The 25351-nt window shown below is 38.2% G+C and overlaps 4 protein-coding genes across 7 annotated transcripts in view; 3 read left to right on the plus strand and 1 right to left on the minus strand.

Annotated features, from left to right (window-relative positions):
* Positions 1–11896, plus strand: part of Tsp66E (Tetraspanin 66E) — a 57816-nt gene extending 45920 nt beyond the window's left edge. The window contains exons 4-10 of one of the 3 annotated variants that reach the window (XR_006260872.1): positions 4467–4595; positions 4764–4838; positions 4960–5067; positions 5294–5458; positions 5584–5725; positions 7137–7230; positions 9569–11896. Coding sequence is in view for 2 of the 3 variants with exons in the window: in XM_043418268.1 (XP_043274203.1) it covers positions 4467–4595; positions 4764–4838; positions 4960–5067; positions 5294–5458; positions 5584–5725; positions 6025–6059 (654 nt within the window). In the remaining variant the exon portion in view is untranslated. Of the gene's footprint in view, positions 1–4466; positions 4596–4763; positions 4839–4959; positions 5068–5293; positions 5459–5583; positions 5726–6024; positions 7075–7136; positions 7231–9568 lie in introns of those variants that run through there. The other 2 variants (XM_043418269.1, XM_043418268.1) reach the window with 2 other exon arrangements.
* Positions 11579–20661, minus strand: MED14 (mediator complex subunit 14). Of its 2 annotated transcripts, none has more exons than XM_043418260.1 (21): positions 20116–20661; positions 19903–20035; positions 19507–19680; positions 19110–19415; positions 18633–18826; positions 18433–18550; positions 18099–18240; positions 17819–18023; positions 17552–17711; positions 17259–17466; positions 16305–16480; positions 15960–16206; positions 15579–15866; positions 15313–15485; positions 15013–15207; positions 14371–14869; positions 13816–14186; positions 13581–13739; positions 13190–13459; positions 12743–13006; positions 11579–12620 (listed from the first exon to the last, which is right to left on the minus strand). In XM_043418260.1, exons 1-21 carry the CDS (start codon positions 20262–20264, stop codon positions 12456–12458), a joined length of 4596 nt encoding a protein of 1531 aa, XP_043274195.1. In that variant the 5' UTR covers positions 20265–20661; the 3' UTR covers positions 11579–12455. The 2 variants fall into 2 exon arrangements, with proteins under 2 accessions (XP_043274195.1, XP_043274194.1); XM_043418259.1 differs by having other exon boundaries at positions 16305–16513.
* A 369-nt stretch (positions 20662–21030) lies between these two features.
* On the plus strand, positions 21031–24109 carry LOC122410179 (rRNA N6-adenosine-methyltransferase ZCCHC4). The gene is made up of 3 exons (XM_043418261.1): positions 21031–21224; positions 21624–22177; positions 22593–24109. Exons 1-3 carry the CDS (start codon positions 21140–21142, stop codon positions 24015–24017), a joined length of 2064 nt encoding a protein of 687 aa, XP_043274196.1. The 5' UTR covers positions 21031–21139; the 3' UTR covers positions 24018–24109.
* A 297-nt stretch (positions 24110–24406) lies between these two features.
* Positions 24407–25311, plus strand: LOC122410183 (neurophysin 1-like). Its single transcript, XM_043418270.1, has 3 exons — positions 24407–24568; positions 24677–24881; positions 25066–25311. The coding sequence occupies exons 1-3, from the start codon at positions 24443–24445 to the stop codon at positions 25164–25166; spliced, it is 432 nt and encodes a 143-aa protein (XP_043274205.1). The 5' UTR covers positions 24407–24442; the 3' UTR covers positions 25167–25311.
* Positions 25312–25351: the final 40 nt, after the last annotated feature.

Consider the following 25351-nt stretch of genomic DNA (forward strand, 5'->3'; position numbering starts at 1 on the left):
ATCTTACGTTGATTCTATTCATTTCTTGTGACCTAGATAATAGTGCAATAAACATTTTTTTTACCATGAGAATTGCGTAAGACTTTGATATTATTAATAGCAATGATGAATTGTAACTGTTCGATCTCCGAGGAAAAAAGTGGCCTTTGATTTTTTAACAAAAAAAAAAACAAACAAACATTCGTTACAAATTTTTGTTGTCCTCCCTAACGAAGCAAACTTTTATTTCGTAACTTTGAACCGTCACTTTCTTTACACGCTCTTTAAGCTTGGAAGTCTCAGCAACTTTTCCTGATTTAGTTACAAGGAAATAGGACAAATTGCCAGGGCAAAGATCGATCATTCACATCACTGTGGAAAATAAAAGTTTAAGCACGTGACCTGACCTACCCCACTTGGTAATTCCTCCTGGTATAACTGCTTTGAGCTTTATTTCTTCATAAATCTATTTCTCGACTGGTATGCACACCTACCCACTCGCATGTACAAACCTCGCCGTTGTAAAGGCCCGTAAATAATTCACTTTCCCGTCCTAGACTCGGCCACTCTACTTTTCATCCCTCGTTTTGTCACCCTTTTTTTTGGCACAAGGTCCACGCCGGCTGTCGACCTACACGACGATCCTACGATCGATCACCTTTCCAGTTTACTCGTACGACGACTTATCGCTTTTTCATTGACACGTGCTCTCGAGATGATTGAATGAAAAAAGGGCTGCAATCGGAGAGAGACAAGGTTTTAATTCGTCGATCGTTTCGATTTGGATGCTCGTATGGAAGGAAGAAACTTTCGGTTGACAATGACAGTTTTCTAGTCGTCGGAATGATCTCTCGCAAATGGTGAATGACAAATTCAGCTGTGAATTTTCGAACAACCGACATGGAATTCTATTATCAACCGACATATTTTCAATTACGCTCGACCAATATCGACTCGGTTTTTAATGAATTTTCTTCATTTAAATTTAATCCCCGCCCCGCATATGTTCGAATTCATTTTGAAAGCTATTATCGGCTCTTTAACACCGAGCTGCTCCGATACTGCATCATATTGGAACTGTCTGCAAGTTGAAAAAGTATTCGGACAATGTGCCTCGATCATAATGTTAGGCAATTCGTTTTCGTGATGTCGCTTCTAATTAAAGCATTCCAATAGATTTTATTAAGTTCGTGCATTTTTTTCAATACACGTTATCGGTTTGCTGAGGTCGCGCTGAAACGCTGAGACGAATAATTGTTTTTTTCAAGTGCCAATTTCACGTTACAACAATTTGTCGAAAACGTTGATTTTGAAATCCGCATCACTTTTGATTATTCGAATATGACCGCGTGCGAACAAAAACTATCCTTTCAAGATAATCGATCATTTCGGAACGAGATATTCAATTCGTTAACGCTCAACTGTCACTGAGTGAGTCTATCGTACACAAAATATCTCACGATAGTCATTTAACCTGTTACTTCGAGACCATTTCGCTGAGAAACCGGAATTTGCGTGGGTGGCAAATTCCGGTGTTCTAACATTACGTATAAGTCTCTGCGTGACACGTCAAGCAGGTGTCTAGACACTGAGAAGTCTCGTTCAACAGGTGCTCATGAACAAGGCGATATTCTTTTTTATCCTTTTTTTCTACCACTACGATACTCTTTCAGACAGCATGAAATCGAACCAGAAAATGGTTAAACGTTATATCGTCCAGAATCAACGACCCACCGGTGATATTCCTGGGAAAGTTCTGAATCGAGATCAAAAACTCGAGAAAAAAGTCGAAAAAGTTGATCAATTATTTTCAGTGCGTTGTTACAGCCTTTTACTGTTCACCCTCATTTAGAGGGTGAACAAACAATTGGTTTCGGGAAATGATCAATTCGGTAAAGAACGATTTGGATAGTCTTTAAAAAAAAATTCAAAATTTATCGATTTTTCCTCGCTGTGAAGTGATCAAGGGCCTTGAAGCACGAGAAAGCAAGTCTGCGCCTTGGATTACGATCTGCGTGAATAAATTGGTTGAAAAAAACACTAAAATAATAAGTAACATTGGAGGGGAGAGCAGGGAATGAAAAATTTTGAAATTCGAAAAAAAAATTTGTAGTTTCTCCCTTCGGTTGCTTCGTACCGAGAGTTTCTCTGCTTCCCTTCCATTATTTTTTCGTTCTCGTGAAAAAATCTCTCTCAATAGGATCTTTGTGATTTAAAATCTCGGTTTCTTCGGGTATTTCTCCTCAGTAGATTTTCTTGTCATCGTCCATGAAAAAATTCTGGGACTTCGATCGTCCGGAGCTTATGGGGAATATCACTACTTGGGATATTGTTACTTTTGAATGGCTGGGGATAACAGATGAAGGAATATTATTATACAGATCGTACAGTAGAAAATGGGAGCGTAGTTGGGAGCTGTTTCACTTTGAATTGTTTGCCAAAGTTGTAATCTCGGTTATTCTCGTCTTCATCCTTTTTAGCCCATCAGGTGGTTCGCCTTTTGGTATCGTACGAGCTAATTACTTGCGGGTATACTCAACGGATTTGCCAGCCGACGTTTCCCTCTTCTCCTTCCCTTTCGATGCTTCTGAGACTCTAATTAAACTCTGCTTCATTAGAGTAGTGCATAGGCTCAGTGGAATTGAGATTTTGTTACTTGTACTCAAAGGGTGTCCGGATATTGCTCATTGGCAATCTTTCACTATAAGCGATTCGTGAAAACCTTGAGCAACGACGAACTTTTTTGTTACCGACGATTATGAATTTGGCTGATCACAGAAAAGGCCAAGGATCTAAAAACTTTTCGCCTTAAAATCGAGTCAGCTGCGCGAGTTTTGCTCTTGAAAATAGCACTCCAGACATCCTGGGGATCGATTTAATCAACCAATATCAAACGTACTTATCGACGAAACTCATCGTACTTGTGCCAGATGCATCAGTCGCGTCCTGTCGCCCATGCGATTGGCGTAATGACTTTTTCGCGTCTCGTCCCTCATCGGGAAGCAATGTCGGTATTTTGCACGAGGTTTCATTCAATATGACGAAAAAGTTACTCCATCGTCCAATCTCGGCATACATAATTAACTCGACACTTGCAGCCTCAGGTTAATTGACAACTCAATTGGATTCGTATACTTTCCACAGATACTATTATTCTTCGCTTTACAATTTCTTCTTAATTACTCTCTCTCTTTCGTGCAACGTCATTACTGAAATTGTGATTCGAAGGTCTCTTGGGTTGATAGGAATGGTAAATTTTCTCGGAGCTTTTTTAAATCTCGCGAAATTCTCTTCAACGTTCTACCGAGTTGTCCTCGAAACTCGATGCCTAATCAAGTATTTTTTCAGAGAAAATCTGTAAATTGTGTCTCAAAGTTATTTCGACTAGAACTTTTGACACGTGTTCGAATGGTCTGAGCCAAAAAACATGTCTACAGAAACTCACAATTTTCCAAATGGTGGTAAAACTCTTTGAGATGTCGTCTGGTTGACTGATGCTCGGAAAATAATAATTGGAACCAAAGAAAGTTTGAAAACTTTCGAATATTTTCAACCTCCACTTTCCCTCGGGGTTATATGGTTTCTAATGATTTTTTTTTTTTTAATTCTTTAATCAAAGTAATTGGAGTAGTTCAATACTCACTCCAATTTAGTCCATCAAAAACTTCTCCTCGTAAACGAGATTTGAAAAAAAGTCGGCCTCATTCGCAACGAGAGTTGAGAAACGAGCACGTTTCAAAGGTTTTTATTTCGTCTCGAAAAAAGCTTCGGGCGATGCGACGTCGTACCGGGTTGTCGGCGGTGTAACTCGATATGCAGGGTCTTAATAAACATTCCTGTTTTTTTTTTTTTTTTTTTTTTTTTTCGTCGCTCGTAAGCCCTTCTCTTGGGGTTTGCTACTGGCACTCATCTCGTATTGTGTCATAGCTCTCTTTTGCAACAAGTGGCCCCTGTCACGACATCACTCGATGACGTGCCAGACTCTCGATCTTTTTTCTTCTCTCCCCGTCGTCGTTCTCCCTCTTTTTATTCTCGCGGTGTATGCGCTTCGTGGACGTGTAGAACGGACTTAACATCGACTCGGACTCATCATTCTTGAATCGCCTCTTTTCTTGCACGTTACGTCAGAGTCGGAGATACAACTTCGTACCACAGATGAACATGAACATTTGCTTTGTTCGAGATTCTCAATCTCGAACAATATTAATCGTACCACTCGCTTCTAAAGAATAATAAATGTAACGTGAGTTGAATGAAAAGCGTCAAGATTAATTCGATTGAAAAACAATAGAACGAGCATCCGAAAAATCATTATAATCCCAGGCTACAAGTCAGTTTAAGAATGTACAATTGATCAAATTGATTGGTTTCATTTTACCATTCATTTTTGGAGAAAATGATAGAAAAATGATTTTCTTTTTGCTAACTGAAATTTCGGTATTCGAATTGAATTTTCTAATTGATTTGAATGGTTTCTTTTGTTGCAGACAAAGACCGATGCGGACGTGATAAAGATGATAGCTTACATTCTCATCCTCGCAGGAGCCTTGACATTCATAGTCAGCTTCCTGGGTTACTGCGGCGCCATGTTCGAGTCCAGATGTCTTTTATGCGTCGTAAGTCCGTTCCAATTGAAAATATCGATATTGCTATGGCACCAACGGTACGCGAAATTCCTCGTGTAACGTCATGCCAACGATATTTCAACATCACGTTTTTCCAACTTTTTATTTCGTCCTTTCAACGACTATTTTCTCATGATTTTTTGTTAAATCTGCTCGCAGTACGGCATCCTTATTCTGGTCGTATTGGTTCTCGAGTGTATCGTCGTTGGGCTTGCTTTTGGCCTCAAAGAAGACGTGAGTACTCATTGTAGGAAAATGAGTCAAAAAATCAAGAAAAGTTTGCAATATTACTGATTCAACGATTTTAACAGTGAATCTTTCATAAACCATTGAAATTTTGTTTCCATTTACACAGACCGAGAAGGGCACTCAAGACTTTTTGAAATCAACGATAAAATATTACGCCGCAAACGAGCAGAAAGCCGAAACCGTGACGGTCGCCTGGGATGGAATAATGACGCAGGTACAACTTTCTCCACTCATTAAAAATTGGCCATTAAAAGCTCAAGCACAAAAAATGGCATTAATGGTCGAAAAACCGGAGTTTCCGGCTTCCTCGATCGACTGTAGACTCCAACGCTGCTCGTGTGTTCCCCGCAATGTTCAATTTCATTATCAATATTCGTTGTCTCGAGTTTTCAATATCCCCGGGTACGTTATTTCATGGATTCAATGCAATTTGTTTTCAGATGCACTGCTGTGGCGTTGATAGTTTCCAAGACTTCCAGGACAGCGTTAACTGGGCGGGCAGCTTGAAAATGGTACCGGAAGCCTGCTGCAAGAAAGAAAACGGCGTACTGAAAGATCCCACATGTCCGTTGGTTCCAACGCACGACAATTCTTACTTTCAAACGGTTGGAGAAATTCTTACTGCCACAGATTCATAAAATTTATCATCGAGCTTAAATTATGTGTGTTTAATTGAGAAAAAAATCGATTGAAAAACGATATTTAATTCATCAAAATGTTGGTTAAATAGGGTTGCTATCAGACGTTGGTGAGGACGGTCGAGGAGAACGCGGCGATAGTGATTGGCGTTGCAGCTGCTCTCGTGTTCGTGGAGGTGCTCGTGATCATCATGGCTCTTTATTTGGCCTGCTGCTATTGGCGACCCCAACATGGTAGGCTCGGAATTATTATGATCGGTTGATATATATCGGACGGTTATTAGAGTATTTTTTTAATGAATTTTTCTATCGAAAAGATTCGACTCACCAATTCTCATAAAAAAAATTTGACATTGAAAAAAAAAGAAACGAATCGAAAAATTTGAGAGCAAAAAAAAAGTATCGTATCGAACCCAACGACCAAATTAATCCAGCCTAGTCCTCATGCCGGTAATCCCATTTATGAAAAAAAGAACAAAAAACCACGACTAAATTCCACGCGTTTTCACACATTGCCAAAATTGAATTTGCAGTTTATCGATGCGTAGAGCCATCCGGCAACGAGTAAACCTCGCTCGACTCGAGAATTACAGAAAAACAGAGAGAGAGAGAGAGAGAAAGGGAAAGACAGGGGGAAAGCGAAAACGCGTGGAAATGGAAAGAAAAAAGCTCTCTTTTTCCAACACGTATCTCGCGTTAAAGGGCGGTACGGATGTGCAATGTACTTTCGTACTACGGGCTCGAGATTTTTGAGAACGAGACACTCGACGCGGTAACATGAGTCACGATCACGCTACGCTAGCCAACGTGTCCCTTCCTCCCCTTTTCAATCAGGGGCTCATTACTTTTTCCATGGAAAAAAGAAAAAAATCGATTTTCACTTTTCAAATTAAGTTTCACTCTTTAAATTCATCATATTCTTACAACTTTACTAAAGCATATTGCAATTTTTCACATACAACGATTCAGATCTTTGAAATGGGAGAAGCGAGCGTGTTTTTACACGTACGTTCACAAAAATAAACCTTCACCAATATTCAAAACAAAACACAGCTCGAGTTGAGAGACCGAATATAGCTCACGGAATTGCGTGATATTTTCATTAATACAAAAAAAATTCAAACCTCATTCAAAATACACGAAAAGAAGATCGATTTTTTTTTAATTTAAGGAAAAAGAAATTCTCCTCACACGTATAAACTGCTGTGTATATCAAGAGTATATATTATATACAATCCCAGAAAAAAAAAACATCCTTTTTATATGAATGTATATGAATCTTCTATATCTTATATATACAATGATACATAAATATAAATGTATTTGACAATATTGCATCGTAACTTTGGTATTCGCACGAGTAATCGAGATTCGTGTGCCGTTCGTGCATGAGACTATTCCCTCGGTCGTATAAAAAAGAAGCTCTATTTTCTTTATAATTTATTAAATGTTATTATTGTAACTATGAATATTAATGGTTAGATTGCTTCGCATTCGATAAGAAGCTCTTTAAGATCGTGTCCAATAATGTGAATAATTCGGCAAGCTTGCGATTCCAAGGAATGAGAAATCAGTTAAAAGTCTTCCTTCGTAATTTCTCTTTTTGTTTTGTTCCAAATCCCATTGACAAAGTACGTTGTTCTAGCTTGCGTAGACGTTTCGTCGAGACAAGCCTGGTGAATCGGTGCTATAAATGCGGTGACGGTGAATTGGGAATGGCGGTAAATAAGGGAGGAGAGGTATATACGTGCATATACGTTGAAAAGAAAAAAAGTCTCGAGTATGAAAGAAGGTGAAGGTGTCAATTGGTAGTTGACCCTCTCTTCACGAAGCTCTCTGTTGGAACGTCGCATCGTCTCTTCTAAAGCATCGCAGATCTCAATTTTCTCCTCCCCACCCAACCCTAGACCGAGCATCGTACCTCGTCGTTCTTCACTTGGTCAACTTGCTCCACAAATAACCATCACCAACTTGATATACCGTTTATCTTAGGCATGAAATACTAATTGCTTCGCTGTGAATTCCTGCATGCCAATTTTTTATCGAGACTCGATGACATGCCTCTTTTCGTGGCTTCGTTGTACCGAACTTTCATTCACAACCCCACACGCCCCCACCTATTTTGCTGATCGGTTATTGGCTTCTCGTTGGTTTGAAACTTTACATTTTTCTCGAGAAATTATCGTTTTTATACAATTAGTTTTGAGTCTTCTTTTTCGTGTCATTTTTTCGTCTTTTCGTTGGCAACTCATCTCGGTACGTCCCATTCCAACTGATCGTAGTCGTTTGACTTGTTTTTATAAACATGACTTTGAGGAATTTATTCGAGTCGTCGAGACTTTGTTTTAATTTTATGAATATTATTGTTTTTTTCTATACTTTATGTGACAAATAGCGCTGAGAAGTTGATCGTTTGAGAATGGAAATTCAATTAGTGCGAAGGGCAACAACACAAACAAATTGAAGATTCAGTGAGTTTGCCACAGCTCTGGTATCGTTTCAAAGTGAGAGAATGTCCAATATCCGTTTGGTAATTCGACGACAGTTTGTTGTATAACGTAAGATTCACGAAACTTTGGGATTGAAAAGACCAACTTATAATATTCGAGCGTGGTTTGCTCTCGTTCTCGGTTTGGCATGTGTAAAATTGAAGCTCTTCGTCGTGAGGCTTTCGCGAACGAAATTAGTGCGAAGCGTGGGAAGCTCGTATAATTGCCAAAGGCGGGTTTACTTACCTCGATCATTCGTTTGATTAAGAGCACGTCAGGAGTTGATCGGTTTATACGACAAACAAGTGTCAAACGTCGGATACAACTTTAACGAGAGATAACCAAGGACGACGAATGTTCCTTTGCCCGCAGTGATTACTCGAAAGGCTGGCTCACTGATGAAAACCCAAAATTTTGCTACTCGGACTCCGTCGTAGAATTATACAAAACTGTCGTCTAGTTGTTCTTAGCACACTCCTTCGCTCTCTCTTAGATCTAAATTATCATTCATTTATCGGCCTGCTTCCCCCAGTCGAGAATATTGTTTAGGAAAAAAACCCAGAAACGTTCATTTGTACAAAGTTTTTCGAGCAATAATTGTCAATTTTTGTTTTGCACGCACAATATTTTACGTTATTTACGAAGTAAGAGAAACTAAAATTATTGCGTACGAATCTTGGTCCGTCCGTTGCAATTTTCTCAAAAACATATCGGAAGTGTCCCAAAATCATGACCGCAATTCATCGGGTGAAAGTAGATCGTAGATTAATAAATCAAACCCAACGATTTACTCGTCCAATCAATTTAAGACACTATTTTCAGGACATCCGGTATTATAGTTCATTCTGTACATTCCCAAAGTCTCTATCAACTAATACGATACTATCTAAATGTTTTAATGCTCTGGAACGAATTAAAAATTCACGAATACCCCCGTTCGGTAAGCAAATATAAGAAGAAAAAAGAGAAAAAGAACAAACGAACCGTTTTTACCACCGCCTCGTCACTGCTCTTGCACACAACTCGATATTTAAGATCACATTTCTGAGTAGGCTTTCCTCTCCGTTGCACTTCACTATGTTTCTCTAACAAAACTCAATTTCTCGTACTTTCTGGGTAACTGGAATAACAGTAAAAAAAAAAGGGGGAGAAAAGTCGGAAAACACTTTTTCGTAACGCAAATTTCTCAGTGAAACGAGAAAGTGGTAAAATCGGTTGTTCACTGCGTTTCAAGATAAACTCGCAGTTCAGCCCGAGCGAGAAGAATCGAGCCGAAATTATTAGTCGTATTGTCGATAAAATTGTGATTGCAGAATAAAACTTCTATGTAAGCATTTTTAAATGGGAAGTGTTGAAATTTTATGAAAGTTGTATGTCCATTAAATAAAAGATTCTCATTGGTCTAATTGTCATTACTCCGAGACGAAATTCTTTAAAAAATCATGAAAATTGTAGGCTAAATTTCACTGCAGATTGTACCAACTAGACTAAAAATTATCGCCTCGATTGCTCTCGTCAAAACTCTACTTCCTTTCTAATGATAAAAAATGGTTGTCGATTCTGTGCACTCTAGAAATTTTCCTTACAGTGTTAACTTGTTGGTGCTGCTGCTGACGTGGCGTTAAGAGCATGGATCTGTTGAGTAGTGCCTCCTAGCATTCGCACGTTGAGAGCCCCTAGAGGTATCCTGTGCCTTGCTTGCTTACAAAACCACACACACACAAAAAAAAAAAAAAGAAAAAAGAAAACAAAAAAAAGCCGAAAAACCATGCTAACCGAAACTTGAGGGTGCCTGAATGAGTCAGGCCCGAGTTTCATCCTGGAAACGACTAAGAAAATAAACACGAGAATCTTTTACTCGATAGTCTCATTGGATTGCAATTAACGAAACAGATCAAAGAGAAATCGGAAAAAAAACACGAAAATATGAATAAATGTGACAGCACCGGAGTTCGGATGAACGTGAGATCTGAAAGTTCGCGCGTGGATCAGCTTTGTTCACATGAATAATGAGCCAGGAATGAAGAAAACATTGTATTTATGAAAAACACGTGAAAAAACAAAAAGCCAATGTCGCGACTATAATTTTTGTGTAGTTATAACAACAATTTACTCATTATTGTAACCCCGGGACTCTGTGATCTGTATCACCCGACAGATGTACGTACGTTTATACATACATATATCTATATATATATTTATATATATTTCTCTTTAACAGAGTTGTATCTTGTGTAAAATTATTCCACTAATATCGGGAGTCGTCGTTGAAACGCAGTAGAAATGCAATTTTTTTTCCATTATCTACCAATTCGTAGATATCATTTTTTCTATTACTTTAGACCGTGACAAATAAACTGAAAAAATGTTGGCGTTCAGTTTTCATGAATTTTCCACACCCATAAAAATTCTGAGCGTTCACAGGTATATACAAAAGTTTCATTGCGTTCCAACGATACCAAATCCAATAGCGTACATAAATATATATATATTATATATATACATACATGTATATATGTAGTTATATATTGATCAAAGTGAAAAAAATTAGGCACACTTGTGCTCCGATTATTCTAGGATTTCGAGAAGATCGAGTGTCAAAGCGTATGCGTGTTAAATTAGCCAAGTAATATCTTCGGTGGTTTTACAACTCGCTTAGGTTACGTTTCCAAAAAAATGCGGATGCTGATAGATGTTTTTCTTTCACCCCCGGTCTGCATGAAATTGCACTTTACAAATATAATGTATTTATTGGATTTCTTATTTCTTCTACCATCTCTGTAGACGTCACTCTATGCAACACTGGTATTTTCGACGTACCTAAACATGTACACAAAGATGATGATTTTTTTGTTTTAAGATCTTCGTTTCCATTTCTCGTTTCATTCCTTTATGTAAGATTTTGCAATGGTAATTGAAGATGTCTCTAGAATGTTGCACAATTAACGTTTTCTTCTAGTGGTCTTTACTTGGTTTTTTTTCCACTGATCGAAACTCGCACACTGTTCTAGATGCGTATGTGGAAATAAAGTTGCTAAATTGACTAAATCTTTGTCGTTGGATTATATCAATTCATATCGTCTCGAAGTTGAAGTGTTCACAAATTTACAAAATACTGTTTATTTTCTTTATTCATTTTTATTTAATTGCCACATCGAGTCAATTGATTAGTTAATATTGTTTTCAGTTCTGTTTTTTTTTCCCCGAAAATTCCGTTCAGATTCAAAGCCGAAGAGTGGCTGATGCGAAGATTTTTTGTTGTTACGATGTTTAAAAGTTCTAAAATAATTAGATTTTGTTTTGTTTTGATTTCTTTGACATTCATGATAATCTCATGTTTAGAGATGTACAAGACAAGAAAAACTTTGAAATAATTCAACCACTGACGTCTTCGCGTGTATTTGATATATATTCAAATATATTTATTTCTATTTATCATAAGTCACAAGTTGTAGAATGTAAATTATTAACTTTTCTTCTGATGATACAAAAATTGTTAAAGTCTAAAAAAAGTCTCATTCATTCGCGAGGGGAAAACCGACCTCGCTATACAAACGATGTCGTCACTGAGGTTAGGGTCGTAAAAAGAAATAAGGAATGCGCGTATTATATGAAATATATTCACATCTTTATACAGAGACTGAAATCCCGACCTAAAATGTATATATTTTACACACGAAAAAATATTGAAAACATGGAAAAAAAAATATAATTAAAATAAAAGTAATACAAGTTCAAGATCGCATTAAGATCGCTTATAAACACGATATAATTAGCGATTATATGACATATATATATTTACCTTATGATAACAATAGTATCATTGATTTGTTAAGGCTATTGAATGTTCTTTTGTAAAAACTGTACACATTGAATAAATATGAGAAAAATTTTATATATTCTTGAACGTGATAAATCAGAGTTATTTTTTGCCAACTTTAGAATATCCTCCTTTGTAAATCATATTTGGAATACTTGATATTCATAATCAGTGATATTTTCATATTATTTATAATAACGACCTATGTTATGAAAATATATTCAATATCGTTTTTTGTTTTTATTCTACCAGCCAGTCTAAGTATCATTTTTCTAGATTGCAGCACTCCGCGATGAATTAGAATGATTTTTTTCATTCTGTTACTGCGCGGTTAACAAAAATTTAGCACTGATTTGATTTTTGATTCTATGGGGTCGCTACAATTTTTATCACGTCATTTGATTATCTTCTCCGATAATACGGTTTAATCATTTATTTTTATCTTCTAAATCCATCAGAATACGTCACTATGTATACTTGAATTCCATGGCTCGATTCCGAACCTCTTTCAACAGGACTCTAGCTTTTCGCTAATATCAACACTAAATAACTCAAGGAAACGTCTAGTTTCACTTGCTTATTGTCCAGAAATCGGTGAGTGAATGACGTTTCAACTGCGCCAGTACCGGAGTGTTGTTTGGAGGCTCGGGAAATCCTATTGAGGCGGACCGCCCATCATTCCAATCGAAGGCATTCCTTGAATACCGTAAGGTCCTTGGGGAGGTCCTTGACCACCCGCCATCGGCGAGTGCATCTGCATCGCCGGACTTTGTATTTGCTGGGTTGGAGTCACTTGACCTCCAGCTGGAGAAGCTACAACCTGTTGAGAAAAGAAAATTCAACATTTGTTAAAATCTTGAAAATCCAATTGGAACGACATTCCATCAATATTTTCATTTTAATTACAATTCTTCCGCTATTTTTTCTTTCTCTGTGTATTACCTGTGAAATCACCGGAGGCTCCGATGGTAACGTAAGATTAGCTAATAGATCTCGAACAGCAGGAAACAGCGAACACTCCGATGGATTAGCTCCGTATTCCGCAAATCTTTTGAGCTGTAGTGATGCAGCGGCCGTCGCCGAAGCTGGCCCAGGATCCCGTTTTTCTGCCAACTGCGTCAAATTCGTACTAACGTCGTAAACTAACGGGAGCACCAACGACGGTGGCTCCCCTTGATATGGCACTCCGATTCGCGTTATTTGAAGCTAAAAAAAAAATTCTGTCAAAAATTGCCTTGAACGGAAATTTTAATTATCATCATGACAGACATGCAACTAGTAGTAAATCGTGTAACTGTTAAACAAAATTTCATCATTGTCTCCTTGACTGCATCTGTTAAGTATTTAAAGAACGAGTAAAACTGGATAGGCTTAGACGGAAATACTCACGAAGAATAAAATCTTGTTTCGACAAACAAGAACAGCCGCCATTCCCGTCGGGACGATCGGCGTCGCAGACGGCGGTATCCTCAAACACCATTGCACTGACCACTTGAGTTGTTGCTGTTGAACGAGACCGGGAACCAGTTCGAGTTTCATTATTTGTACAAAATCTTTGAGGACGTTGAAAGGAACGTTCAACATTCTTCCGAAGCCAGATAGAGTATTCGGTTTGTACGGCGGAGCCGCCGCTCGAGTATCGAAAAACTTTTCTATAACCTGCAAAAAATTTTTTTTTCGTAGAGTTGACACTGAATTAAGAAGCACACTTGGAATACATTTGATTTTTCATTTGATCCTTAAAACGTTACAAAACCTATACGCGATCGTAGCATCGTACCTGAAGTTCCTCGAGAGTCCACTGGTCACTGTGTTCGGGAAGTGGTTGAACTTTGATGTGTAGCGATTGCAAATGTTGTGGGTTTAAACCAACGCGACACTGGAGCGTTTCGACTTTGAAATGAACCATCCCAGGCTCCGTACTATTCATAGTCGTAAGCTGTAACGAAAGACATGTTTACTAAAACGTTTCAATGGAAAATGCTAAAGTTATAACTGAGGAAATGGATACTTACGCAATCGTCGGTTTGGATGAAACGCTGTAATTGCCTTCTCATATAAACACAGCCTAAAAATCGTTCAAGCGGAGATAAATCTGGACCCGAAAGTCCCGAGGGATGTGGCGATGGACAACACAATAATTCTAGCGATTCGTGTGTCAGGAGCGTTGGCACCGCACCCGCCCACGATCTTTGGGGCAAAACTCGAGAAATGTGACTTCCCGATCGATGATCGGAAGCTTGAGGACTATGGAGGGCAGCGTGACCTGGACTTTGACCCGGTCTTGCTGGCGATGGCCGGGGAACACTCGGTGAACCTGGCCAGTTCGAGGCTGCCGGGGAAGCCATACTTTGCGACGAAGGAAACGGACTTCCGTCTATGTGACCTGGAGTAAAAAAATTTTCACTGTATCATTAAATCCTAGTTACGAACATAACCTTATACATGCTGGAAAATTACCATTCATCTCAACAGAGTAAACAACATTGAACAGCGATTTTTCGTAAAAATTCCCATTCGAAAAAATATTTTGTATATTCAGCGATGAAAAATTTGTCACATTTTCTTACCCGTTTGCATGAAAGAACTAGCTGGCGAATGTCCTACTTGGACATTGCTACAAGGCCCTGGTGAAGATGTTGGCATTAACCCAGCCGGGCTGGGCACGTGCATCGGATTCAAGGGACTGTTTGCGACGAGTCCTGAGCCCGGTGATGGGTGAGGTAACATATTCGGTGTATTCGGCGGTAAAGAAGGAGGAGAAGCGAGATTGAAAGACGTTGCTGGACTACTCCCGAAACTTTGATGTTGACTGGCCTGTGATATGTTCGCGGTGTGCGGACTTGCAGGTGTATGAGGATTGCTGCCGGATGGTGGAGTTAATGGTGGATGAAACCTTAAACCATCCCGTTGTTGCGCCGGCGATTGTGGCCCACCGCGATGATGACTCATAAAACCAACACCACTGCCGTCACTGTCCATTGTTACGGGTGATGGTGGATTGTCGTCTTCCGATTGTGATCTCCTGCGAAATACTGCGCTCTCATCCACGTATTTCGATAAAAAGGCCTGAAATCCCGAAATTTTTCTAATTCATTTCCTGTACCTTTCTGTACGATAAGAAAATTATAAATTGGTTCCTTGTATTCATAGATCTTTCAAAATGAAAATTTTTGTAGTAGAAAGTTCATTATAATTTGAAAAGTATTCACCTTAAGACACTGAGTTGGCGTAAATTCATCGACAACAGTGCTCCGATCGAACCGACTGTAAGCTCCGTCTCGTAAACTCACGAGACCACCGCCGCGCATTCTCAATTCAAGACAGTACATTCCTTGGTACGCTATTCTCACTAGAGTCACACACTGCGGCATGATCGTAAATGTTTGAACCGGGACTTGTGCTCGCTGCAATCAAGAACGAATAGAATACAAATTTTAAAGTAGTTTGATTTTGCTGTATTCATTTAAGCTTTTTTCAACTTCTCATTAAATTCAAATTCTCATACTTACAAAATTATGAACACCCAGCTGAAGTATTGTTGGTAATTTACTGATAGAAACGAGTGGCTGGAATGTTTCATTGAGAATGTGAATGAGCTGGGCGAGATTTCTGTGACGATTGAGATGAGCTTCGAGTTGTTCCTTCATCAGTGAGTGAGCGTTAACTGCGGTAGTTGTAGGACCTTGAAGGAAAACATGACGTTCAGAAACGACATTTGTTAAATCAAGATCGGTACATTTTTTTCTTGCAATGTAAGTTTTTGAGAGAAACTCACTTTTTCCAAATGTAAGTTTGAAGGCTTTGTCATTCGTGCTCCACTGAACGGTCACAGTAGCTCCCCGATTTGGCCCATAAGCGAGCACCAATTTGCTGTAACTGTAAGTCTTGATGCTGACCATATTTCGCAAATTGTATTTTTCCATTTTGAAATATTCTGCAAGATCTTGAACGATCGAATACAGATGAACGATTTGTGCCCAATCGTTCAGTAGCGAGTCTACGGTTCTGGAAACTGCATCGGCGGTCCCCATCTCGTATTGAAAATAAACGGGTCTTCGCAAACCTTAGGAATTGGACAAGTTGTATCGGTCAGTTACCAATATTTGAAATTATTCTCAATATCATTTTTTTTTCTTCACGTGCCCAAAAATATTACCCTGTTCTTTCGGATGACTGCTGTTCAAGGGACTGCTGTAAAATACAAATTCAGCCATCCACGTTTTCGCCATGCCTTTACCCTGAACTCTGATCGAAACGCTGAGCAGTCTTTTGAGAAGTGCTTGCCAGGCACTTCCAGAAGCAATGTTGGGTGACGGTGCTGGTAACTGAACGAGCTTGAGAACGAGCGCAGTTGCATTTGCCTCCACCTGGAGACCTTGGTGAGCTATGTCGCGTCTCGTAAGCTGAAATTATGAAGCAAACAAATTTTCATACTCGAGCGCAAAGACGTAATAGTGACGGGAATATTTAGGAATATAAAAATTGAATTGAATTTTTTTACCTCTTGAGCCAGAGTCACAAATGGAATTCGTTCATCGCACAGTGCAACAACATGAGCAAGTTCAGGTATAAAATATGCTGGATGTTTGGGCCTTCGATTTTGCGGTGTTCCGGGTGCATCGGTACGTCCCGTTGCTCCGGTACTTCTACGTTTGTTGCTTCCTTTCTCCACCACGTCTGTAATGCACCCCCCATCTTGATCATTACTCCCTAAAAAATCCATCTGTTAATCCCCGCAAGAACCACCAGAGCGACGTGGCGTGCGCCCAATGTCGCGTGTGAAATTTAGTGCCAGATGTTAAACGATTAGTATATTTTACTGAGGGCGAAATTTTATTTTTTTTTAACTACAAGAAATAACCTTTTCTTTTAATAATGTGAATTTCGAGTTTTTGAGAATATTTGGAAACTTCAAAATTCTTTGAGATTTAGAATCGAATTTCTCGACAGTATAAATTTCTCGTTATTGCGATAAAAGTCGATCGTTGAATGTTTATTTTATTGATAAAAATTTCGCCCTCAATGATTGGTACAAGGCGAAATATTTGTTAAAGAACGATTAGAAAGATTTAATAAAACGAAATCAAGTGCTGCAGACACGAGAACATTGAGGAAAAAAATGTGAGAATAAAATTAGAAAAAGTTATGTACAATAGACTATTTTGACGTTTTATGGCCTTGTTACAGACTTACGCTTTTTGTATAATGGTGCTCCCAACGAGCAACGGAGCCTTTTCTTTTTCTATTATTCTTACTGTGTTATAGTATGTTTCTTATTTTACTGTTATTTTTATTACTTTAATTACTATTTTTTCCGTGAATATTATCTTTTTATACAAATTAATCGGTATTTACAAAATTTCATAATTGCCTCAATGTACCAAGGCATAATAAATTCAATGAATCTCCTTTAAAATTAGGCAAATAATCATTTTAACGTTAGTCCACTACTTACCGTTGTCGACACTTGTAAAAGGACCGTGGGTTATGACGAATGTGTCAAACTCGATGAGACTTTGAACTTTTAGATACATCTTTGGTATTTCTGTCTCAATAGTTTCATCATGTGGATCGTCCTCGATCGAACTATGTTTAACCACGGCAAGATAGAACGAGCACTCGATCTCGCACGGTGATGATTCTTTCTCTTTGAAAGCTACGATCTAAGGATCATTTGATTGAATTAATAATTTTGAAATTCAAATGCATTAAGCATTAATTCAAAAAATAAACGATCAATTGACCAACCAGTATCACTGTGGGATGTCTGTGAAGTTGAACGAACATCCGATGCCTGCTAATCTTCGACATCGGATGGTCAGGGTGATGGAGAACGGGCAATCTCTCGTGCGGTGTCGCTGGCAAGTGCTGCAATGTTTTCTCGCAACGACGTTGCGTTATCCAGAACCTAAACAATGCAAATTCAGAAAACATTTGAAGAAAACGATCAAACAATTTGGCATTTGTCATGATATTGCATGGTCATGGATCTACGATGATGTTTCTGTGATTTACCTGAGCTCTGAGATGAGAGTAGGAAGCCGTGAATGATCGCCGTTCAAAGCCACTGTTAATTCTGGAACGAGAGGAGCGTCGTACTGGGGCACATGACATTGCAACATTCCCGTATGCGTGTCGACCGTGACAAGAAGAAGCTCAGCTCGTAAACATGGTTGTAAAATCGGGACCGAGAGTATAGCGGGTGATCCAGCAAGAGAACCTAAGAAACCAAATAATTTTGCAATCGTCTCTTAAACACTTGATTTCTTCAAAATTCTGGACCATTGAGACTTACATTCGACATCTTTCAACATAGATTGGAGCTCTTGTTTCAATTCCGACAAACGACTCCTTGTGCGAATGTAAATCGTGTGTACGAGCAAACACTCCATCGACAATTGATCCGATCTTATTGCACGATCTGCGATTTCACCCTCCTAAACAAATTGGTAAAAAGAATAATTACGTTTTAATTAAAATCGATAAAAATATATTTAAAAGAATGTTAAAACAAGAATTATTTTTCTGAGCTACGGATGGAAAATCTCATTATCAATCCTCAATCTTGGTATAAAAGTTGTTCTTATAAGAAAAAATTAATTTTCACTTTATTCGCCCTATAACATTACCTTGCTGCCCAAAGACGGGATATGAACTACAGCGAGAGGTCGTGCGGGTTCGTTTTGATCGACCTGAACAGTCAAACGATATCCGAGCTCGGATCGCGGATCTTTACTCGTCAGTTCTCTGAAATGATAATTTAGAATTAAAAATCTCTCCTATTCTCCGGAGCTCGATTTCTTAGGTACCGCACTGAAATGATTCTCACCTCCAATAAGATATGGACAAACATTTCCCGGGTGTATATTCGTCCACGTGGATATGATCGTCGAGACGATCACGAATCAAGCGCAATGTTTGAGAGTATAAAACTTCGAGTTGCAGAGATTGACAAAAGTAGTGAAGAATGTAATAAACCTCAGACAGAGAATTAGAACTCTCTGCGAGTCTCGACTGGACGACCTAGAAAAAAATATTGATTCAAAGTATTATCAACGTATACGATCAATCTTTGAAGTGTGCAATCCAGTTCTTAGTCCTCAAACTCTAAACTGGGGTACGTTCACCACGTTAATTTTTTCATGCAATTGCAATTTTACATCATGACATTGATGACAAAAATACCCGATGAAAATACACGATCGAAAGAATTTTCAAAATATTACAAAAGGATCAAATAAAACTTGCGATATCACGAAAAATGTTAAACTCATAAAAAACTGTTTACTAATTCTTTCCAACATACTTGATGAACGTATCTTGTTTGCAATGGATGAACGAGCGCTTTTCCATCCCCAGTTTCTCTATCGGATACTAAAATTTCCAGTTCCAACAACCGCCATGGTACATTGGGCCCATCACCCATAACCGTGAGAGACACTGAAAATTCTTGTTCTACCAGAAACGTAACGCGTCCGGCTTCAATTTTCAAATTGCGCATTTGTGGAAGTAAATTTCCTGTTACTAAGCGATGTTGAATCACTTGATTCAATCTCTGTAGTGTGCTCCGCTTCTCGGACGGAGTTATAGGATCTGGAGGAACTATTCTTTCCTGGATGAAAACAAAATGCATATTGTTGGTCAATTTATAATTTATACTCATTGGTTTGGGATTATGCTGAATTTTTTGAAAGTTCTTTTACTCTGATACAAGCTGGAAGACGGCCATATGTTCCTGTTGTGAGAACTTCAACCGCAGCTGGAATATGGAAATTCGGGAGCCTGGCATGCACAAGAGTTTCTCTCGCCATTCGTGCCAACATATCCGCAGTATCAACAAACAACAGCGATTGCTTATCCAAAAAAGCCATGATATGCTGGAAAAATATTAAAATTTATCTTAATCTTTTTCCATTCAGAGACTAATCAGAGCCTTCAACCTAGTACCAAATTATTACGATCCATGAATATTGAGATTTGAGTAAAATTGTATATCCTGTTCATTTGTTCCTTCAAGAAAAACTTTGATAAAACTCCCAAACTGTTACACATTTTAATAGATTAAAGTATACTTTGAAGGGAGAAAAAATGGAGCTTACGGCTGATTTGTCCACTTTTGAAGCGCTGTTTGCCCACTTAACAAGAGCCAGTAAACGAACAAAAAGTTGTCGAGTCCTTGCAGAATAATTATATATTTCGATTTTTCTTTCCATATCTGTTTTCCTGGGCAATCTGTGGAGATGAAAACAAAAGAGGAAGAAATGAAACATGCCTGAAGTGGTTTGTCGATGAAACATTAATTTTTTACTTACAGTTCAGCTAGGACAGTGAGTTCGTGATAAGTTCTTTGTATTATGAAGTCTATGAGCATCCCCAGGGAAATAGAACCACCACGATTTCCTTCCTGTGGCATATTATTTGCCACAGGGGTTTGATGACCTTCCAAAGGTACCGGAGCCATTTTATTCACTAATTTTTCTCACACTTTGGAAGCTATATCACAATATTTTATAATCCTGTCGTCCTACTAATAATTTTGCTAAATAGCGAAAAAAATTTATGAGTTATGTGAATGAATGTTTAACGATCGGCTTTTAATTGGCATTTTTTTAGTAGCACCCCAAGAAAAAGGTTAATCTCACACTATTTTTCGCTAGTGAAAGACACAAAAATGACCAATTTTATATCTGTTATCCTGCAACACTGAATCTTTTTGATCATTTTCTACTTGGTTCTTCCTACGACGATTATTTAAATAAATCACAATCACTGATCTCAAATTGGATAGCATCATTTCTTGCTAGCGAACATTCATCAATCAACTGCTTCGATGACCATCATGATGAAAGTAGTTTATGGATGGCATACCACCCCTTCCAGTCGACATCTCTCCCCTCTGGTGGGGGTTGCTGAAACTAGAAAAAATTCCCAGTTGGTATAGGGTGGGGTGTTCAGACCGCTAAGCAGAGAGCAGAGATGTCGTCAGTCGTCACGGTCGTTTTTGTTGTGGGGAATGAAAAAGGAAGTTTAGAAATTATTTTCTTTATAAAGATTAAATGATGCTTTATTTATTATTAGATTGATGAAATCGAAGATTTTCAGAGCTCGTTGATAATACGTGTTTACTGTTAGATGGACTATAGGAAAAAGAGAGCGATCGAATTCGTGACACTCGCACGGTTAGCATGTACGAATACTGCTTACTTCACACAGTCAACACATGTTGTTTTCCCATGAGCACGTGGTGCGTAGAAATAAATGCGCGTCTCAAAGTGATTATTAAAATCGTTGTTTCTCTCGTGCACATGGTTCACCGAAATTGCTATTATTTTAATAATGATTCATGAAATTATGGAATTGCGTGACGATGGACTCGAATGTTTATGGAGTGATTTGAGTAATCATCCCGTTTGTCCACATGGTATTATTATTTTAATGTATTATTTTACATCAGAAGGCCCGGAACAATTTTTCACGCGAATACGATCATTTTATTTGTCCCGAGACTATACCGAGTCTCTTGATCATGCTAATCCAATGCAATAGCAAAGCTTTTTTTTCTTTTTGTAATGATCGATTTCAGAAAATATCCGAACTCGTTCAACGAATTCGTATCTATGTTAAAAACGGTTCGTTGAGCGTTAAAATTTGAAAAGTTATTCAAAGAATTGGGAAAAAAATCTTTGTAAAACACTTATCGTAATACTCAGTGGAAAAATAAATTGAAAAATCATACAAATATTGACTAGAAATGATACTATGAATTGAACTTATCAATTTTTGCAATTGATTAGCTTTGTGTATTCTAATTGTTTTACAGGCCCAACTTTGTTATTCGATAAATACAGATCAGGAATGGTGAAAACATTTTATGCTTGCTCAGCATGTCGAGACCGAAAACTTTGTCCATTTTACGTGGAAGTGCAAAAGAATGGGAAAAAATTTACAGAAGCACAAAAAAAAGCTTGGGCAGCAGATGCAAAAAAAGCCACACCTGTGTACAACCATAGGAGGCTTTTTCTTCGATTGAACCAAGCAATGGCAGAAATTCCAGAGAAACGAGCTTACTGTCACAATTGCAACAAATTAGTTATGTTTTCCGAGCGGCCTTTGCATTCAGAGCATGAAATGCTTAAAGGACTAACTGACGAGGAAATGAAAAATCCAAGCAAAATCCTCAAACCACTGTCCAATGCGAAGAAAGAGGCACAGTATCTATTTTCAGACAAAACAACTACCGATCTAGTGAAACTTCTAGAAAAAGCTGGTGCTAAACAAGTTTTGTGCATCGGTGCTCCACGCATTCACGAATACATCACACAGAATTTGGAACACAAAATGTCTAGTCTTTTACTAGACTTTGATGCTCGATTTGTAAGTCATCATTTGTGAATTGTAAATTATGGATTCGTAAACTATGTCAAAATTCATTGACCCCTACACCCAAGGAATTTGTGATTTCTTTGAGACACATTCTTAGCATAGTTGTAGCGCTCCTAATTACTGCCAGGATCAACTTTTTCTGTCTTCAAATTAGAGCTCCCGTTTTCCAGTATGTTGAACAAACTTTTACTTCCCTAAGGTTGTCTTGTTATAATCTTATCAAACAGAATTGAAATTTAAAAAAAAATGGTAAAAACGGTTAAGTCACAATGGGACTAGGCTTAGAAATCTTCAAGTGCCTCAAATACATAGGAGAATCCGTTCTTTAAAAAATTGATGGAGCCACTCATTCTCTAAAACGCTATTACAAAAAAAAAATTGATTTAATATTTCTCGTTTGTTGCAGCACAACTTTTTCGGCCCTTTGAACTATTGCTGGTACAATCTTTTCAATCATCATTTCTTCACAGAAGAAGGTAGCCAAACGTTCCGAGATTTTATGACACAAAACAATGGCAAAGATACGTTCATAGTTTGCGATCCACCTTTCGGTGCTCGGGTTGAACCGATCTCAGTAACGTTGATAAAAATGGCAGATCGTCACAAATATTGGAATAGGATCGAAGGTACTAAGGCGAACTTGAAAATAATGTTTATTTTTCCATACTTTATGGAATCAATAATGCATCAAAAATCAAATCCTCCGGGAATTGAAGGAGGCCTCAAAAATCTCAAGATGTCCGACTACAAAGTCGATTATGAGAATCATCCGTTATTTACAACTGGTTCGAAGGGACGTAAGCATGGCTCACCAGTGCGCATTTTCACTAATATCAACTTAAAAGATTTGGAACTCCCCGTCGAGGACGGTTACAAATTTTGTGCCAAATGCCAAAAATGGGTTTCTCCCGAGAACAAACATTGCAAAAAATGCAACAGTTGTACTTCCAAGGACGGCAGACGTTACAAACATTGTGACATTTGTAAAAGGTGCGTCAAACCCACTTGGGTACATTGCAATGATTGCAAAAGATGCATTATTGAGAAACATCGTTGTGACGAGAAGCCAAAAATTACAGGCCGATGTTTCGAGTGTGGTGGACTGAATCACACCAGCAAAGATTGCGACAAACTCAAGGAGAAGTCATCTACAACGGAAACGAGTGAAACGAATCAGAATGAATTCGATGAAGGTGGACAAGTTACGAAAATACGAAAAAACGAGACCGACGAGGATGGCAAAGCAGCAAAAAATCAAAACGACTCCTCATTGGATAACGGGATTGTTGTAAAAAAACGAAAAAGTCAGTTTGGCGAGAGTAAAATAAGAAAAAAAGTAAGAAAAGATGTTGTAACCGAGGATGGTGAATTGACAAAAAAACGACACAATATTGCTTCGGAAAATGGCAAAATGATAAAAAAACGAAAAATTAAGCCTGTTGATAATGGAAAAGTATCAAAAAACCAAAAAACCAGGAGTGTAAAAAAAGGAGCAAAACGACGAAACATCAAATTCGACGAAACTCCAAAAATAGGGAAAACCGAAACAAAGTCAGCCGAAAAAGCCGTTGGAATGTTAGAAAAACAGAAGGAACTGAAGAAACCTGAACTCTCGAAAACTAAAGCAGCGCCATCGAAAGTTGTAAAATCCGAAAAAAAATCAAACCTCAAAAATGAAAAAAAATTTCCCTTGAAATCGATGAAAGGAAATATCTCGCTCGAAGAGGTAAACAAAATTTCCGAACCAAAGAGCAGCATCATCCCGAAAAAAACGAAAGAAAAGAAAAATCTGAAGAAAGTGACGAGGAAGCAAACAGGAAACGGGACGTGAGCGATGGAAAAAGATTTTCATCTACATTTGGACTGTGTAAAAAAATATTTTTATCACGAGAATAAAAATGTTGGAGAAATGTTTGAAGTCGCTTTGAGCCAAAAGATACGAAGGAAAAGATGCATTTCCCGCGGAATATATTACTATATTTGCATAATCCTTAGAGTGCCTTATTGTGAGAAATCCGTACAGGACTTGAACAGAATAAATGTAGAAGAATCGCCACTTGGCCACCGTATAAAAACGTTATCGTTTCTTCCCTTCTACAGCAGTCTAGTTTTACTCTTCAAAGTGTGTAGATCGAATCGTCTGTTCGCTCTTTTGAACTTGCCAACAATAACAAATCATTTCTTAAATTCCGTTTCGAAAAAATTCAACTGTCATTTTTGAAAAAAAAAAACTTCATTTTATAACAGTTGATTGAAATGTTGAAAAACATCATCATTTTCGAGGCCTTGATTTGCCTGAGTTTTGGCTGCCTTATTACGAATTGTCCACGCGGTGGGAAGCGAAGTGACAATTCCCTATCCCTCGAGAACGTCGTAAGAGACGTGAGTTCATTCAGTCGAACAATTTTCCATCGAAATTTCCTCAACGTGTTTTTTCCTTCTGCTACGTTTTTGTTTCAACGACTTCGGGATAATCAACATTTTGTACAGTGTCCAGCTTGTGGACCAGGTCATCAGGGTCAATGCTTCGGTCCCAATATTTGTTGCGGTCCAAATATCGGTTGCTTCATCAGTACTCCCGAAAGTCATAAATGTAGAAAAGAGAGCCTCTACTCACGACCTTGCGTCGCTGGGTTCGCAATGTGCAAGGGAAATACTGGACGATGCGCTGCTAACGGGATTTGTTGCACGCAAGGTAGCGTAAAAATTTGGATGTGTTTTCTGTTTTGCCATTTTTTGCGAACGTTCATTATTTCGGTTATTTTATTCGTACTCACCCAACTTGTAGAACGTCTGAATGAGCTATTGAGAAATTTGAATTGGAATCGGGATGATTAAATTGAAAAATCATGATTTTTGTATATTGCAATCCTCTACAGAAATCTGTTACGTGGATGCTGCATGTCGGATTGGCGACGAAATTTTCATCGATCGAAAAATTGGCGACGTGGGCCGATCTATGATAGACAATTATCAATAAATAAACGTAATTAATGGAGCGATAAGATGATCAAGATTCAGCTTTCTGTGCCATTATTATATGTGCGATGAGATAAGACTACCTTTGCGATATTTAATAATTGTAAAACGAAAAGCGTACTAATAAAGTTGAAGAATTTGAAAAATTGGCGCGATTTTAAACGTCTCTGCTAAAAAAAAACAAAA

Source organism: Venturia canescens, chromosome 4 (genome assembly GCF_019457755.1).
Source record: "Venturia canescens isolate UGA chromosome 4, ASM1945775v1, whole genome shotgun sequence".
NCBI classification, from domain to species: Eukaryota; Metazoa; Arthropoda; class Insecta; order Hymenoptera; family Ichneumonidae; genus Venturia; species Venturia canescens.

What these genes read in the sequence shown, in the direction of transcription:
- LOC122410179 (XM_043418261.1), top strand. Translation starts at nt 21,140, where the DNA reads ATGATTCATGAAATTATGGAATTGCGTGACGATGGACTCGAATGTTTA. An exon ending in TCATCCCGTTTGTCCACATG is followed by an intron (nt 21,225 to 21,623) that starts GTATTATTATTT and finishes ATTGTTTTACAG; the next exon opens with GCCCAACTTTGTTATTCGAT. An exon ending in TAGACTTTGATGCTCGATTT is followed by an intron (nt 22,178 to 22,592) that starts GTAAGTCATCAT and finishes CGTTTGTTGCAG; the next exon opens with CACAACTTTTTCGGCCCTTT.
- LOC122410183 (XM_043418270.1), top strand. Translation starts at nt 24,443, where the DNA reads ATGTTGAAAAACATCATCATTTTCGAGGCCTTGATTTGCCTGAGTTTT. An exon ending in TCGAGAACGTCGTAAGAGAC is followed by an intron (nt 24,569 to 24,676) that starts GTGAGTTCATTC and finishes CATTTTGTACAG; the next exon opens with TGTCCAGCTTGTGGACCAGG. An exon ending in CGGGATTTGTTGCACGCAAG is followed by an intron (nt 24,882 to 25,065) that starts GTAGCGTAAAAA and finishes AATCCTCTACAG; the next exon opens with AAATCTGTTACGTGGATGCT.
- MED14 (XM_043418259.1), bottom strand. Translation starts at nt 20,264, where the DNA reads ATGGCTCCGGTACCTTTGGAAGGTCATCAAACCCCTGTGGCAAATAAT. An exon ending in CTCACTGTCCTAGCTGAACT is followed by an intron (nt 20,036 to 20,115) that starts GTAAGTAAAAAA and finishes TCATCTCCACAG; the next exon opens with ATTGCCCAGGAAAACAGATA. An exon ending in AAACAAGATACGTTCATCAA is followed by an intron (nt 18,827 to 19,109) that starts GTATGTTGGAAA and finishes ATTTTTTTCTAG; the next exon opens with GTCGTCCAGTCGAGACTCGC.